Here is a 15,177-nt window from a genome sequence, read left to right on the forward strand (position 1 = left end):
TCAATGATTATAGACCATTATTTGCAGCGCTTTAGTTACTATTACGATAATATTTGTTCGAGTAATTGAAAAGCATTGCATTAATTACGCCTCAAGATATTACAAATGGTAATAGCGTAGCGTATAGCGATTTGACAATAATTATTTATTGTCCAATTACTTTCTTGCTAGTATTGTAAGCTGCATATATATGCAATGCATTATCTTGAATATTAGCCTAAAGAACAAATTTTTTTTGTTAATTTCTCTTTGTGTTTTAAAAATATAAAAATTACATATCCTTAATTAATCTTTTATACTAGAAAAAAAAAAAAAGATTTAAAACTGACCAAGAATTTGTATACTTTATAGGGTCTTCAAAGTTTCTTTCTGCATGTCATAAACGTATTGAAAGAATAATTGAATTTTGATACACTATAATATTGGATAGGCTTAATCAATTTTTTCCACAAGTGCTACAGCATCGCCCACAGAACATACGTGCAAATTTTTTTACATTTATTTGCTATACTTTATTTTTTATTCCTTTCTATGTTTTCGTGGTGCTGTGAGCGTATCCCTCGACCGATTTCACCCATTTTCAATACCGATATGCGTGCACGAATTTCCTATATCTCTGTCCAATTTAAAATCGATAGCTTTATTTTTTGCGGCCAGACATTATACAAAGGGACAGACGGACATGCTTAAATCGATTTAAAATTTGACGCTGATCAAGATTATATATACTTTATGGGGCCATGGGGATGTTTCCTTCTTGGCGTTGCAAACGTTTACGTCCTTCGATGATGGATATAAAAATCAAATTGAACGCTTTGCTTTAAACTATCCATATAGGATGAGTAATCACGTAACAAACCCTTTCGCAACATCTCTTCAAGATAAATCCAATAAAATAAAACGTATTATATAAAATTAAATTATTTTTCTTAAGATAATGCAATGAAATTTCTCCGTTTATACCGTGCGCATTTATTTATTTATTTGCGTTGTTCCACTGTCGATGGGCGATAACTTCTGCACTTTGGCATAATATTTTTTATTCATTATCTTTATTGGATAAATTGGAAGTAAAAAAAAAGAAGCCTTATTGCCGAAACCCGGGATTGAACCGGGGACTTTAGATCTTCAGTCTAACGCTCTCCCAACTGAGCTATTTCGGCACATGTAAGGTTTCTCGTAGAAGACGTATTCAAAGTAAAAAGTCATTGAATTATGTATATTAGATGAATAGCATTTAGTTTGAATTGAATTTTTTTATATATGCAAATAAACTTATTTTTATCCAGTATTTCTTTTTGTGCTTTTTATTTGTCCAATTGATTCATTGCTTTCCTTTATGAATGTATATAGGGATATATATCTAGATAACGATTTGGATCGCGACGAGTCGTTTTGAATTCGACATATTTTGAAAATTACGCTATGTTTAAAAATGAGAAACTGAGATTACTCAAAATGTCTCCACGTGTGAATATGTATGTAAACAAACAAAAACATCTTAAGCGTTACATACAGATATTCATACTCTGTACATACTTCAAAAACTTCTTTTAACACGTCCTTGCTTCACGTAAACTTTCTTACACCATCTGAGACTTACATTCATATACTTGAACCAATATATGGTCTTTTTGCAATTACGAGCGAACTGTTGTTTCGATCTAAGTTGAATACAAATGTAAAAAATTGTAAGGCGCTCGTTTTCGGAATAAAGGGGATATTATAAGTATATGTGCAGTTTATTGAGGACGAGAGACAAAGCTTTTTAGTTATAAGCATGCTTTGATCAGACTGCTCGGCCCACACATCTACTTAAATCGATCCCGTTAATTAATAATATATCTTAATGCAATATACATCTCTTAGTTCTATCGATTAGACCTGTTTAATATATCTTATACATCCCCAGATTCCATTACAAATACATTTTATTAACTAACATAGTAGAGATAGGCTAATTGAAAAGATTTCTGACCTGAAATTTTTCAAAGGCTTCGGGGAATATTTGTATTAAATTTTTAATCAATATCCTCTATAAATTATATAATAAATTGACGTTATCCCGGTTAGGAAATGATTCAATTTGCTATCCTACCACGTTCGGCTACGAGTAGCAGTTATCAGGGGCTCTATCGTGCACGCTTTAATAATTCCCCTGCGTAGAAGCCAGGCTTTTCAACTTGAGCTATTTGACCATACAGAGTTTGGACATCGCTTATACGATTCAATTTTCTACTTTAATCAGGAATATCAATGACCGATGGCATGCAAAATGTAGCTAGATTAAATAGATTAACTCATAAAAAGTATCGCAGCGATCACTCTATATTTGTATATTTTTTTTACTTCGCAAACGGAACAGCGTTACCTTTTGATGAAAGTTGTGAAATAAGTTCTAATGAATTTAAAGTATATAATGAATTAAATTAAAGAAAAAAAAAACAAGTAAGAAAGCTATACCGGCGAGGGCCGTTTCTCACATACCCACCACTGTACTTTTCGCATTCTATTCGGCAAGTTGTTTTATTCGGTACCCATATCGCTGGCATTATTAAGACAAAATTAATCCCGGTGTCTACCATATTCGCTTAAGAATTAACGCATTGATTCCATTTTTGAACCTAAAGAGTAGAGTGCTTTGTAAAGTAAATGTGGAAAATTTCGCCTTCTAACTTTAATAATTTCCAAGTAACGAGCAAAATTCAAAAAATTTTTGTAAAACAGAACTGAGTTGCGTTCAGTTTACGTTCCACTGTGCGTTTCTGCTCTGACCAATTTAGCCTATTTTCAATATCAACCTACGTGCAGACACTTTCAATGTTTGTACCCAATTCGAAGTCAATATCTTCATTTTGGCGAACAGGAGAGCGCCAACAACATACAGCGCGCAGACACTCAGACGGATAGACATGACTAAATCAATTCAGAATTTCACACCGCTCAAGACAATATGTACTTTATAGGGTCTTTGAAGCTTCCTTTTGGATGTTACATACAAACATTACCGAAAAAAACAAAATGAATTCACCTCCATTTTACAGTGGTGGATATAAAAATAGTGAATAAAGCGAAGAAATTTAAAATTTGTATATATTTTGAAAACAAGTGCTTTTTTTAAATTTGATTAACATATTTGTATATTTGTAGCATGTTTTTTATTTCTCGTATTTCTTTTAAGCTGCAAATTTTTATAATTTGTTTCTAGTAAAATATTTTACAGTTATTTCAATAAATAATAATAACATAATGGAATCATCTTTTCGTTGGATCTCAATGAACAAGCATAGGCATTACTTTTCGCCGTTTAATAAGAATTTGGAAAAAAAAATACTGTTTATATTACTTGTGTGTGTGTGTGTGTCTTTTTTTTTTTTTGTATACACAGGCAAATCTAATACAAATTTGACGTAATCTTCTTTTCTTTTTTCTTAATGAAAACTTCAAAAATCGAACAAATATGGAAAAATTTTTCTTCTTTTCATTTTTTTTTTATGTATTATTTAACAATTGCACATCAAGACTTGTACACTTTTACACTTAAAAGAGTACATCGTCATCTCCCTCATCCAAGATGTTAACTGTTTCGCGTACGTCAATTCCCTTCTTAAGTAGTTCAGCTTTATGTTCATCAGCTTTGGCACGTGCCTGACGCTTTTTATCCTGAATCTTTTTCAAACGATAGAACTCTTCACGTTCCAACTCATCCAACTCAGATATTATATAAGCCAATGTACGATCAATACGAGGTATAATAACTGAAAAATATTTCATTAATTATTTTAAAAGAAAAATATTATAAAAACAAGTTTCGACTATTCAATGTATGTATGCATGTATGTACTTGTGTTGTTGTCCCACCAAAATAATTTGCAACTTTCATATATTGATTTGATGTTTGAGATCTTCTGTGTTAAGTTGGCTAATCTTATATTTATATCGGACCTCGAAGACCCTTAATTTCGGGTTGAATTTGTCTACCGCCAAATATGTCTTGGAAGTCAAGATAGTCCGACAGAGCCTTTCGCTTAGCGGATTTCATCAACTTGAAGGGGAAGTGTTTCACAAAGATAAACATCAGTTAAATCCTTTAACAAGAACTCATCTACCCTAGAACTGCCTGCGTATAGCGCAACACACTATCATAACTTGTCGTTACCCAAAGGGCACTGCCCACCTTTGGAACAATCTGCTTGAACTGAGCATTCTCAACTTGCCATATATTTTCACTTTCAAGTCAAGAAGTTACACAAATACTTCTGTCCTTTTCTATGCCCCCTCCACCACTAATCAATCAAGCTTTCGTAACACCCTCCAACAAGATCGTGCTGGGCCGCATTGCTTCACCTTCCGAGCCCTTGCCTATATAAGAGTTCTCATAACGGTGAGCATTAATGTATAATTTTGGGAATTTTATCCACAACTGTTCGACATGTCTTAAGCGAAAAGTATTGCCAAAAGTAGCGAAACACTTTTTCCTCAAAATCCCCAAGGACAAAAATCGTGCATAAATTCTACTTGACTTTACCACACGCCCAAAAAAAGAAGACAAGACGCCAAGTTTCGTTTAATTAGAAGGTAAGAGTCAAGAAATTCTTGGTTAAAACCGCTTACCGCCAACTACTACAATACTACTCTGTAATTATTGAATTGCTGAAATATTTCGTGTAGATTGAAACCTTTTCGAAAGGAAGCATAAATCCATTGTGATCGCCAATTATAATTTATGAATTTTCCAAAAAAAAAAAAAAACTAGAAAAGTGAAGAAGTGAAAATTTCGCGAAAATTTTTATATAAAGCTTCTCTCCAACCTGTATGGACTAGACAATAGCTTTATAGTTTCAGGAAAATTTTTATATATCAGCGAAGAACACTTTGAATAGAGTATCATGGAAATTAATATGTGGTAATTATGTTAAGCGCCACGCCTTATGCGACCATTGATTTCGATTAGAAAACAACTATTTCCAATGGAAAATGACAAATGAACATATTAAATTTACTTCCTTTCTCTCCCTCAACAAGTTTTGTTTGCCAAAAATTTGTGAGTAAATAGACTTGAGGGTAGTATTATTAGTTGAAAAAGTTTGCAATTACCGTGTTCTATAGCATTAACTCTTCTGTTGGTTATTTTTATAACCTCATCCAATGTAACGAATGAGGTTTGCAGTGAAGCCAACTCGACTAGCAGTTTAACGGCACTTTGATAATTCTTTTTTAATTTGGCCAACTGTTGCCCACCTCTGGCTAAGCCAGCCAATTCATAGGTGTCGGCGCCATCTTGATAAGACTCAAAGACGGGCAATGTCACGCCGGCTACATTATCCTTTTTTGTGCGTATTTTTATTTGAGCTTTAGTCACATTTTGCAAGACTACCTGATTAAAATCGCCTGTAGTGAACTTTGCTTCCGCCAAAGAGAAGGCAGCTTCTTTCATTACTTCGCCCATCAAGGTCTTAGTCTACGTTAGAAATTCATTTCAAGCGATATGGGATCTATTATAAAACCCAACATTTACAGTTACTAACCTCTATGATTTTACCCAAAATCATACGAAAACGCATTTGTAGGGCGTCCGCTTTTTTCTTAAGTAAACCATGACCCTTTTGTGCTCCAGCTAAACGGGATTTCATCAACATTTGAGCACTTGATATGGGAAAAATCGTTTTTAACTTTAAATTTAATTAAATATATAATACCTAAGATAAATCAGACTTACCCTCGCGATGGGAATATTGGTAATCTATCTTTGCCCGACATAATATTTCTTTTCTTGAACTTATGCTTAATTAATTTTTTTAGTTAAAAAATGAAAATTTTTATCTATTTAGACAATGAAATTTATGTACGCAACGAAAAACTTTTTCTTTCGAGGTCAGCTGACTTGTCTTGTGACTATCACGTCAAAATGAAATAATGTTTCGTTAAGTGCGTGAAGTTGACAACGAAATTTTACAATCTCTTTGATATTATGAAAGAGAAAAGGTTTAGCTTGCATTTATTACGGTTAGTTAATACAATTTTCTGTACAATCAGCGCAAATGCGAAACACAAGCTGGACCGGAATTTTGCTTTTATTTTTAAAGGTAAAAAATTTATTTTTCGTACTTTTTAATATTATCTATATATTATGTAAGTAAATTTACAAGGTATGCATTTAAAGGGTATCAGATAACTTATATTATATTGCTTCCGCCTGTATTGAACCGCATTTGAGATTTGAGAACCAGTGACGATTGATTTACTAGTCGCGATCTTTTGCCTACTCGGCTACTCATCCCGATCACAGTTTTTAATATTAAACTTCTTTTTATATATATCCGTGTATTTGATCGATTGTGCAGTTTTTAATATAATGAAAACGCACCATTAAACTTTCAGTTCCAAAAGTTCCAACAATTTTTGGTGACTTTTTTGTTTTTATGAAAAAGCCTTAAATACTTATAATCGATTTTTTCTGCCTGGCCTAGTTTACGAATTGTCGCCAATCTATTTCTCTCTCTTTGTCGAATTGCTTCAATTTCCAAAACGACGATAGGAAACTGAAATTTAGTGCAAAAAATTCCTCGATCGGCGAAAAAACCACATAAACCATATATAAATAGCTATAAAATGGATGCAGTCTGCCGACATGCACATTGTCTGAGATTTGCTGTTACTGCTTTTATTAGTGCTTTGTTTATTCATTTGGAATAAATTGGAAATTAATTAGAATACAAATTTTATCGTTAACTATGGACTTGCTAGTAAACTGATCGGCAGTATTTTTCGCTAGCCTTGACTTGTTGACACTTTTTCGGATATACTTTCAGGGGGTCAAAAGTTCTACACGAACATAAAAAAAAGAAATGTTTTCTCAACCTTGCATTATTTGTTTGCGTATTTTTTCTTGGCGTTTCTATAAGCAGATCACGCTCAGTTTTTAATCTTGTTCCTTCTATTGATCAAGCAATGTTCGTACCGAATTTAGGTTTCCCGTCTTTATTTTTGCAACTATAACCATTTCAAAAAGAAGAGAATGAAAGTGCTCCCATTTAGTAGAAATAGGTACGGTCTATGCAATAAGTCGGTGGTTCTAGTGTTAACTCTCAAAATTAATTTAGTATAACTAATATTAATCTACGTCAGCAGTAAAGTCAAGAACACGCTCCGTCATCTTCCTCCTAAATTTTTAGACTTATTCAAGCAACTGGTTAAATATTTTATTGGGCCATTGGGTATCACGGTGAATGGCCCTAATTTTGGTTCATAACAGAATATTATCTCTTCCACCTTCGGATTCTTTTATATTATTTAGTCCTGTTGTTTTATGCGTAACACATGACTTTATATTTAATTCTTGATATCCGTTCTAATCCGAGGCGAACATATATCGGAATTTAATTTTCACTTCCACGCGTCTAACATCATTAACCTAACAAAGTTTCTTTTTGAAAACTTGGTTTACTCATGTCAAGAGAATATTACCCGACGAATCTGAATTTAATGTAGAAATTATTTACGCGTTTTCTTCATACTAACAATACGCACACACATATATATGAAAAAAATCGTATGTGAAATAATAATTTTGCAAAACATTTGAGCTTGGTCTTCACATGAGGACGATTCCCTGAATTAGCGAAAATGTATTTGAAAAATCTGCATTTAAAAACATAATTTAAGTTCATGATTAAATCCAATAGGGGGAAACCCGATATGTGTGTGTGTTTTACTGAAGTCATCATCTTTGCAAAACAAATGAGAAATTCTTCTGCTTCGTCTTTTACGAGTTATAGTTCCATGCGAACACGTAATTCTTTACTCGAAACTTAGTAAAGTTGGCGGTTAGCTTGATTGTAGACGTACATACATACACTACATGTGCGAGGTGTGTGTTCAAAACAAGAAGTGACTTTTGATTTTTCTTAAAAAAATATTTATTTATTCATCAATATTTATTTTGTCTCTTTCAAAATACTCGCTCTTCTAGCGATGCGGTCTTTATATCACTAATCGTGACAAAAGTCCTCCTCCTCCTTTCATGTGTCTTTACAGTTTTGGGAACAGACAAAATGTGCATATGATCAAGATCGATGAATACGGTGGCTAAGGCATGATTACGGTGTTGTTTTTGATCAAAATATTGCATTACAAACAAGCAATGACGTGATGAGCTGGCGCATTATCGTGCTACACGTATCATGTCTAAAATATTCGAAAAAATTGAATGACATGAGCCAACCGATATGCTGGCATCCTCAGCATCCTCAGTGTTGCAATGATTTTTCATAATCACTTTTTCAATGTTTTCATCGGCTGAATCGGCTTTGCTCTTACTAGAAAGTGTACGTGAAGACGGGGGAGGGGAGGGGTGGGTGAGCACGACCATATAATGTGTCTTCATCTAGCAATCATGAATCAATCAGTTCCGATGCTATGACAGGCCCGTCTTCAACCAGCTTGTCATTGGGTCCCGGCGAGTTAAGTCTTGGCTTTCTGCTAAGCGAACAATTGAAAGGACATGGAACAAGCTCGCAATTTTTCGGTGCCAATAGGACACACAGATACAAAAATTTCAGGGAATATTGTGCTTGTGGCCGAGAGAGTCCGAGATAAACTTTCGCATATATGCCGATTATATGCACTTTTCAAAAGATTTCCACGACTACTTTGTAATAGCTTTTTGGACATTGCCGTCGCGCAAATAGAAAAGTTAAAGTTTTCAATTATCCCAGCTATCAAGCTATCAGTAGAATGTCTGGATTACATTTATATATTTTCAGCATCATCTAGGCGCACACACGCATCAGAAGGTAAATATGTACGTAAACACATTCGCACACACATGCAAAAACAATTTTTCTAAACAACAATAAGCCAGCAGACGCAACAGCTTCCATATGCACATGCTCTTTACAGATGACGAAAACAACAAAATACAAAAAGAAAAAACACTCAACCAAAAACAAAACATCATTCATATATATTTGCGTGTATACAGATACTAACACTATGACAATAAAACGTAAACTAGTGTCTTTAGGTTAGCATCCCTCAAGTCATTACTTATTGAATGGCTGGCGTGGCGTTATGCTTATGGTGTTATTGCGATTTTTTATTTTTGTGAAAAATCAAATTAAAAGAAATTGTTGTACATAAGTTTCAGTATTTTCTCAATTTTCAAAGGAAACGGTTTAAAAGTGATGTTTAAATAAAAATACGAAAAAAAAAAAAACTTTTTAAAAAGATACCCACAAAAAAAAAAAAAACAAAAAACAAAAAAAGAAGAGAAACATTAAACGCTGAAGCTACTAAGGATTCCAAATTTTTTTTTGTTTTTATAGTGAAGCAATAGGAAAAAAAAAAAATGTAAAATTATATTTCAAATAAAAATAACAAAAATTTCTCTATATATTTTCTCTTGTGATATTTTAAAATTTTGTTAAACATTGCAGGGAATATAGATAAGCTTGTATGTGTATATGCGTTGCTTATAAGCTTTACGTATGAGCTTTGCTAAGCGTTCGAATAAGGGCATTTTTCTTTACTACAGGTGGTTGTTGTTATCAGAAACTAGTGTTCTTCGTCTTAGGATGCTTAAGTGTATGGAAAAGATTTTAATTTTCTTCAAAAAGAATAACAACAACAAGAACAAAAATACCTCAAGGGCTAAATAAAACTCAAAAACAAATAAACACACCCACAATACCCATACACTTATATATTATATATATATATATGTATATATATTATGGTTATATATATATATATATATACATATATGCATATATTTTGTGTGCATTCTAAAATCGATAAAAATGACTCCTTTATATAACATATTTGCAGGATGAATAATCAAAAAGGACTAAATGTATGTATGTTTAAATAATGGTCACAATAGATCTTCTGTTTTGAAATGAATTAGTCGTTAACGTTTAATCCAAAGCGACAGATAGATTTTCCAAAGCAAGGAACCAATATTGAAGCAAAACAGATAGATTGACATAGATAGTGGCGGATAATGAGTTATAGAGTATGGTAGATGACGATCGATGATCTATACCTTATGCAGATTATGCATACACGAGCTCACTCGTAACTCGTAGATCTATTATTTCGTAGCATGCTTCTAGGTAGAAATACAGCTACAGCTAAACGAATAGATAAATAGAAACTAGAAACAAAACCTAATAAACCTAATTATTTGTGTACCCTATCTTTCTATGCAAAGTAAGTTGAGCTTAAGTTTTGTGGTTTCTTGCGGCTCGTTAGACGTCAAAACGTGATTGTTGATTCATTTAGGACTCAGACATGTTTGCCCAAATTGTCTGACATTAAACAAACCGATTAAAGTTCTTGCCAGTTTAACATACTCGGAGAGATGTCGTGTAAGAATTTTTATGATATCTTATCTGTAAATGAGCTCAACGTAGAGGAATTACATATTCTACTATCATACAAACTATGTAAGATACATTGGATTAGCATTTGTAAACAATAAGTAATCTTAAGCGAATATATTTCTGCGTTCCCGTTTACGACGGCGAAACTTTGCACTCCCGTCATGTCAGCTTTACAAAAAAAAAAAAAAAAAAAAAAAAAAAAAAAAAAAAAACTATATATAAATTGAGATGATATTTTCAATTACAATTTCTGCGAGTTAGTGTCTGTCTTTATATATCTTGATAATGATTTTCTTTTGTAACGGCTGGATATGAAGAGAAAGCCATCTTTAATGGATGCAAATACCATAAACATCATGGATTATTGTACTTTTTATGTCGTAATCGAAGAAAGGTCTTATAATATATATATATATATAGAGAAATAAATTCGAAGACTAAGGGCACTTTTAAAGCATTAGTGCTTTAAGGCCATCGGTTTTATTAAAAAACCCTTTAACCCCGTTTGAGATTCGAACCCACAACCATTGAGAGTTGCTAGTCGAAATTCTATGTTACTTCGCCCACTCAGGCGGATGAATATAAGTTTTAACTTGAACATCATTTACGCTTTAAAAGATTTTTCAGAGAACAAAATGTAGAATAATAGGTATTACGGTAAATTATAATTTTAGAAAATACTGGAAACCGAAATTCCGATAGATATTGTTTCCAAATTTTGTTTTCATCAACTGCACAAAGTGCCACACATTAAACCAATAAGTTATACTTATCAATAATGTTGATCAAATCAATGATAAAAAATTATTAGAGTTTGGATGATAACATTTATTAACCAAACATCTTAAGATATTCATTCCGTATTCGTTGAAGTCATCAAGGACATTCGATAGAAAGCGGATGTAACATCCGTAATTATGCCTTACATATACAATAGAATGTGAAGAGACGTTTTTTTTTTGCAGTACGAGGCAAGCGGCATCATCATGTTACAAAATGAACTTTTCTCCTCTTTCATCGACATCGATATAAACCAAACTTGTCTGTCTGTCTTGTATTCTTGTTTTCTCTATTTCAAATGGATCGGATTGGACCACGCTTTCGACCACAGCCTCCGTACAATAATACCTTATTGTAAAAAGTCGTTATCTGAGTAACTGTTTTAAGCGAAGTGGAGTGGAGTATTTAAAGTTTTTATTTTAAGTTTTACTTATTTTTTTAGTAAAATCGGGATTTTTTGAGTCACCTGTTAATAATCCCATTGAGATCGTGCTGTTCATAATACAATAAATCGGCTTAATCTTGTCAAATGTTCGACTTTATCAGCCATGTAAATGTTCCAAGCAGCCTGCGCCATGGTAACTTGGGCTTTAGACAGTCATAATGTACTTACCTCACCCGTCACGCTTTATCAACACTTTCCTTCGCATTCACTAGAAAAATTAACCTTACCCGGCTTAAGTTTCTTCTGCTTGACCTACTGAGAGCTGAAGAATACATCTTTTTACACTCGAGCATAATAATTTAGAATGTTACGTAAAGCTTAAAGTCAATACCTTTGCATTAAGATACCACAACTATAAACTATTAACTTAAACTCTTAACTTAAACTCTGCGGCTCTCAATAAGACCTTGAGATCTCCATATGAAAGTACTAATTATAAACTTTACGGAGCGTATATACATGTATATACATATATATATATATATACATGTATATATATATATGTATACATATATATATATATATGTATATATGGAGAGTATGTAGATTGTCGTGCCTTATTATGCCAAGTCGTCACGATTACGACATACTAAGTTGATGTGGATGTATGCAACATTGTAATGAAATGAAGTCTTTTATTATGCCTACTGATCCAGTATTAGTTTCTAAACCTGATTTAACCATTTCTGTCTATCTGTCCATCTAATAACAGCCCATGCATTTTCGCCCTCAACCTATAGGATACCATTTTTGAAATAATTGATGAAATTTGTCGCACCGGCATACATTGAGCGAAAGAGGGAATGTCATTCAGAATCGGATCAGAAGAACGTTATTCAGAATCGAATCAGGTGCCCATATAAAGCCGTTAAATTCCGAAAATGTCTCATCTGTCTCATCTCAACTGATCGAAATATGCCATACATACTTTAAATGAATGTGGCAAATTTTAATAGGGCGGGACTATTCAATGAATCCCCACCCATTTTAACAAAAGATACGCCCCTTTTCAATATTTTGTGATGAAAACACACACGACAGCGGTTTAACGAATCAATCTAGTGCAGTTATTTCTGATCTATACATAGATATATTTTTCAGATCTCGCCCCATATTCGGTATTCCCACGAACTGTAAGCTTGTATATGACAATAGAGGTCTTAATTTTGATCATTTATGACGAACATAGGTTAAAAATAGTATCATGAAAACTAGCATCGGGTATCTTAGAATTGCCGTTGTCCGAATATAAACAACCATGACTTGCTGACAATCATGGGCGAGTTTGATTTAGCTATCTCCTCGAACATAATATGGAGATTTGATTATTGAGCGAATTTGGTGGAATTTTTTCGATTTTGTTTCACCTTTTGCACGATATATCAACTTAATTGATCGGTTATTTGCGAATCGTATGCGTAGATCCAAGATTCATCTCTCGTAATAATGTGTTTCATTGTGTAACTTTGGATAATATACCCCCAACCCAGCTGAAACATTAATGATTTTTACGATGTGTCATTGGGCCCAGATGTCTGTCAAAAACAATATTTTTTGACATTGACTATACATGTGGAATTTAAGTTGAATATTGGCCTTACTTTTTGAACACAGTATTACTTTAGGAGATTTCCAAAGTCGCCTCACTACGCGCTACAATCGCTTAATAATAATGACGGGTACCGGGTCCTAGTTAACCTTATTTACTATAGAAAGGAAGAAATTGCAATAATTCTAGCTTTATTGGGAAATATTTCTATCCTTTCTATTGTTGTTGATGTTGATGTTGTAGTGTTTGTTTTTATTAAAGATATATACCTATAAGACTATATTTAATTAATCGAATGTCACATGAACCCATTATTATTTAATTTATGCAATACATCGCACAAATATACGTCGACATATTATTGTTATTATTGTTGCTGTTCTTGGTTAATTAGAGAGTACGGCAAATAGTCTAAATATATATATATATATATATATATATATATATATCGCCTATAAACATCTGTACTCATGTATGCAGTTTAAGTGAAGATTTATTGCTAGCAATGACAGTTCGATACACTGAACAAGTAAGAAAATCATACTAATATTAAGACGAATTTTGTTTGTCCATCTTCTTATGAAAATTATAAAATATTTTGTTAATTTAAAGGCGTGTTCATTTTTTAAACGGCTTGAGTGAGTATTTACAAAAACCTTTAATTAATTTTTTTTTTTTTTTTTTTTTTTTTTTGATAAAATGTAAGTCGAAGTAATAGCCTATGTCGGTAAAATTCAATTTTTCCTTTTTTCCTTTAGCAGAAGAATTCATTGCACTACGCTAACAAAATTATAGTAGTAATAATAATAATTATAATAATAATAATAATAATAGAAAATTGTTCCTGTTTTTTATTCCTCCTTTAGCCTACTCTTCCAGTTTTGCTCCTACGATTATAAATTAATTATACATATATGTAACAAGTGTCTCTAATATGTGAATTTGAATTACACATTACACATAGACGGACGGACTTGGTAAAAATGTTTATAAATGTTAAGTTAACCTAAGAACAAACGCATCTCTATTACGTAGGATTTCTGATTTAATATGCTTATGTGTTACAAACCGTAATAATGTATTTAATACACTCGTCTTTTTATTAAAAATATATTCATTTCGTTCTTAATACAAAGTTTGTTTACAAACAACTAGTAAAAGTAACGAAATTAGAACACGACAAAAATAAATTCAACAATTCAACTTGTTGTTGTATTCTTGTTGTTGTTGTTTATTTTCTAATGCAAAATTGTAACAATAATTTTCTGGTGATAATGAATACGAAAAGTAATGAGCACACAAGATGGGCAAGAAACTGAAATTTTTATTCTTTATATGCTATGTATTTTTAAAGATTCGTCATACTATCGACATCTGCAAGGATTTTTTCTTTAATTTTTTTTTTATGTTAAGGGTGCGCCCCATTAACGATTCATTCTAATGATTTGACAATTTCGTCAATTCGCTGTTATGTGACATCCTCTTGCATCAATTACATATCAAAGATATTCGAATTTTACACTTTTCCCGAGCACATCAAGTCATACTTATGGCACCTTTGGATGGCGACAATCCTTTGGATGGCAACTCCAAGGCAGACCTAAAATCACTTTTTAAACGGTTTTAAGCTTGTTAGCCTGTCTGATGTCCCTCCATCTTAACTTGTGTTCAACGTACTTAAAATTTGTGCGAACTAATATGTTTTGGCCCAAGGAAGAGCGCCATTGAATATGGATTAGATTACGTACTTTTTACCATTACTGCCCATATAACGCCTTATCGTGAAATAGTAGCTATGCAATTTTCAAAATTCCTTAACATAAATCGCGAAGTAAGAGTATTTCAGCATTTTAAATTGATATTAGAAACTTGGATCGGACGGGAAAATATATCGAACTTCCTCCCATATAAACGTTAGTAGGAAACCGAAGTGTTTCTTTAAAAAAATGCAGACTCCATAGTAGTGCTTTGACATAATATATTATTATAAGTATATTTGTACCGGATTCGTCCCTGCG

At 32.6% G+C, this 15,177-nt stretch overlaps 2 protein-coding genes and 1 non-coding gene across 6 annotated transcripts in view; 1 reads left to right on the plus strand and 2 right to left on the minus strand.

Annotated features, from left to right (window-relative positions):
- Positions 1-1,091: 1,091 nt before the first annotated feature.
- Positions 1,092-1,163, minus strand: Trnaf-gaa. The gene has a single exon. It is a non-coding gene; the product is annotated as a tRNA-Phe (tRNA).
- A 2,321-nt stretch (positions 1,164-3,484) lies between these two features.
- Positions 3,485-5,885, minus strand: LOC119635034 (V-type proton ATPase subunit D 1). The gene is made up of 4 exons (XM_038029552.1): positions 5,720-5,885; positions 5,529-5,646; positions 5,098-5,461; positions 3,485-3,758 (listed from the first exon to the last, which is right to left on the minus strand). Exons 1-4 carry the CDS (start codon positions 5,758-5,760, stop codon positions 3,541-3,543), a joined length of 741 nt encoding a protein of 246 aa, XP_037885480.1. The 5' UTR covers positions 5,761-5,885; the 3' UTR covers positions 3,485-3,540.
- Positions 5,886-9,268: 3,383 nt separating this feature from the next.
- The window catches only part of LOC119636933, a 9,543-nt gene continuing 3,634 nt past the window's right edge, over positions 9,269-15,177 (plus strand). The window contains exons 1-2 of one of the 4 annotated variants that reach the window (XM_038032665.1): positions 9,896-10,212; positions 10,285-10,448. The gene's annotated coding sequence lies outside the window, so the exon portion shown is untranslated. Of the gene's footprint in view, positions 9,352-9,895; positions 10,449-13,670; positions 13,689-15,177 lie in introns of those variants that run through there. The other 3 variants (XM_038032674.1, XM_038032685.1, XM_038032694.1) reach the window with 3 other exon arrangements.

Source organism: Glossina fuscipes, unplaced genomic scaffold, assembly GCF_014805625.2.
Source record: "Glossina fuscipes isolate IAEA_lab_2018 unplaced genomic scaffold, Yale_Gfus_2 0, whole genome shotgun sequence".
Taxonomy (NCBI): Eukaryota; Metazoa; Arthropoda; class Insecta; order Diptera; family Glossinidae; genus Glossina; species Glossina fuscipes.

Coding starts and splice junctions, on each gene's coding strand:
- LOC119635034 (XM_038029552.1), bottom strand. CDS start 5,760: ATGTCGGGCAAAGATAGATTACCAATATTCCCATCGCGAGG. Junction 5,647..5,719: donor CCAATATTCCCATCGCGAGG/GTAAGTCTGATT, acceptor TCCCATATCAAG/TGCTCAAATGTTGATGAAAT. Junction 5,462..5,528: donor TTTTGGGTAAAATCATAGAG/GTTAGTAACTGT, acceptor TTTCTAACGTAG/ACTAAGACCTTGATGGGCGA.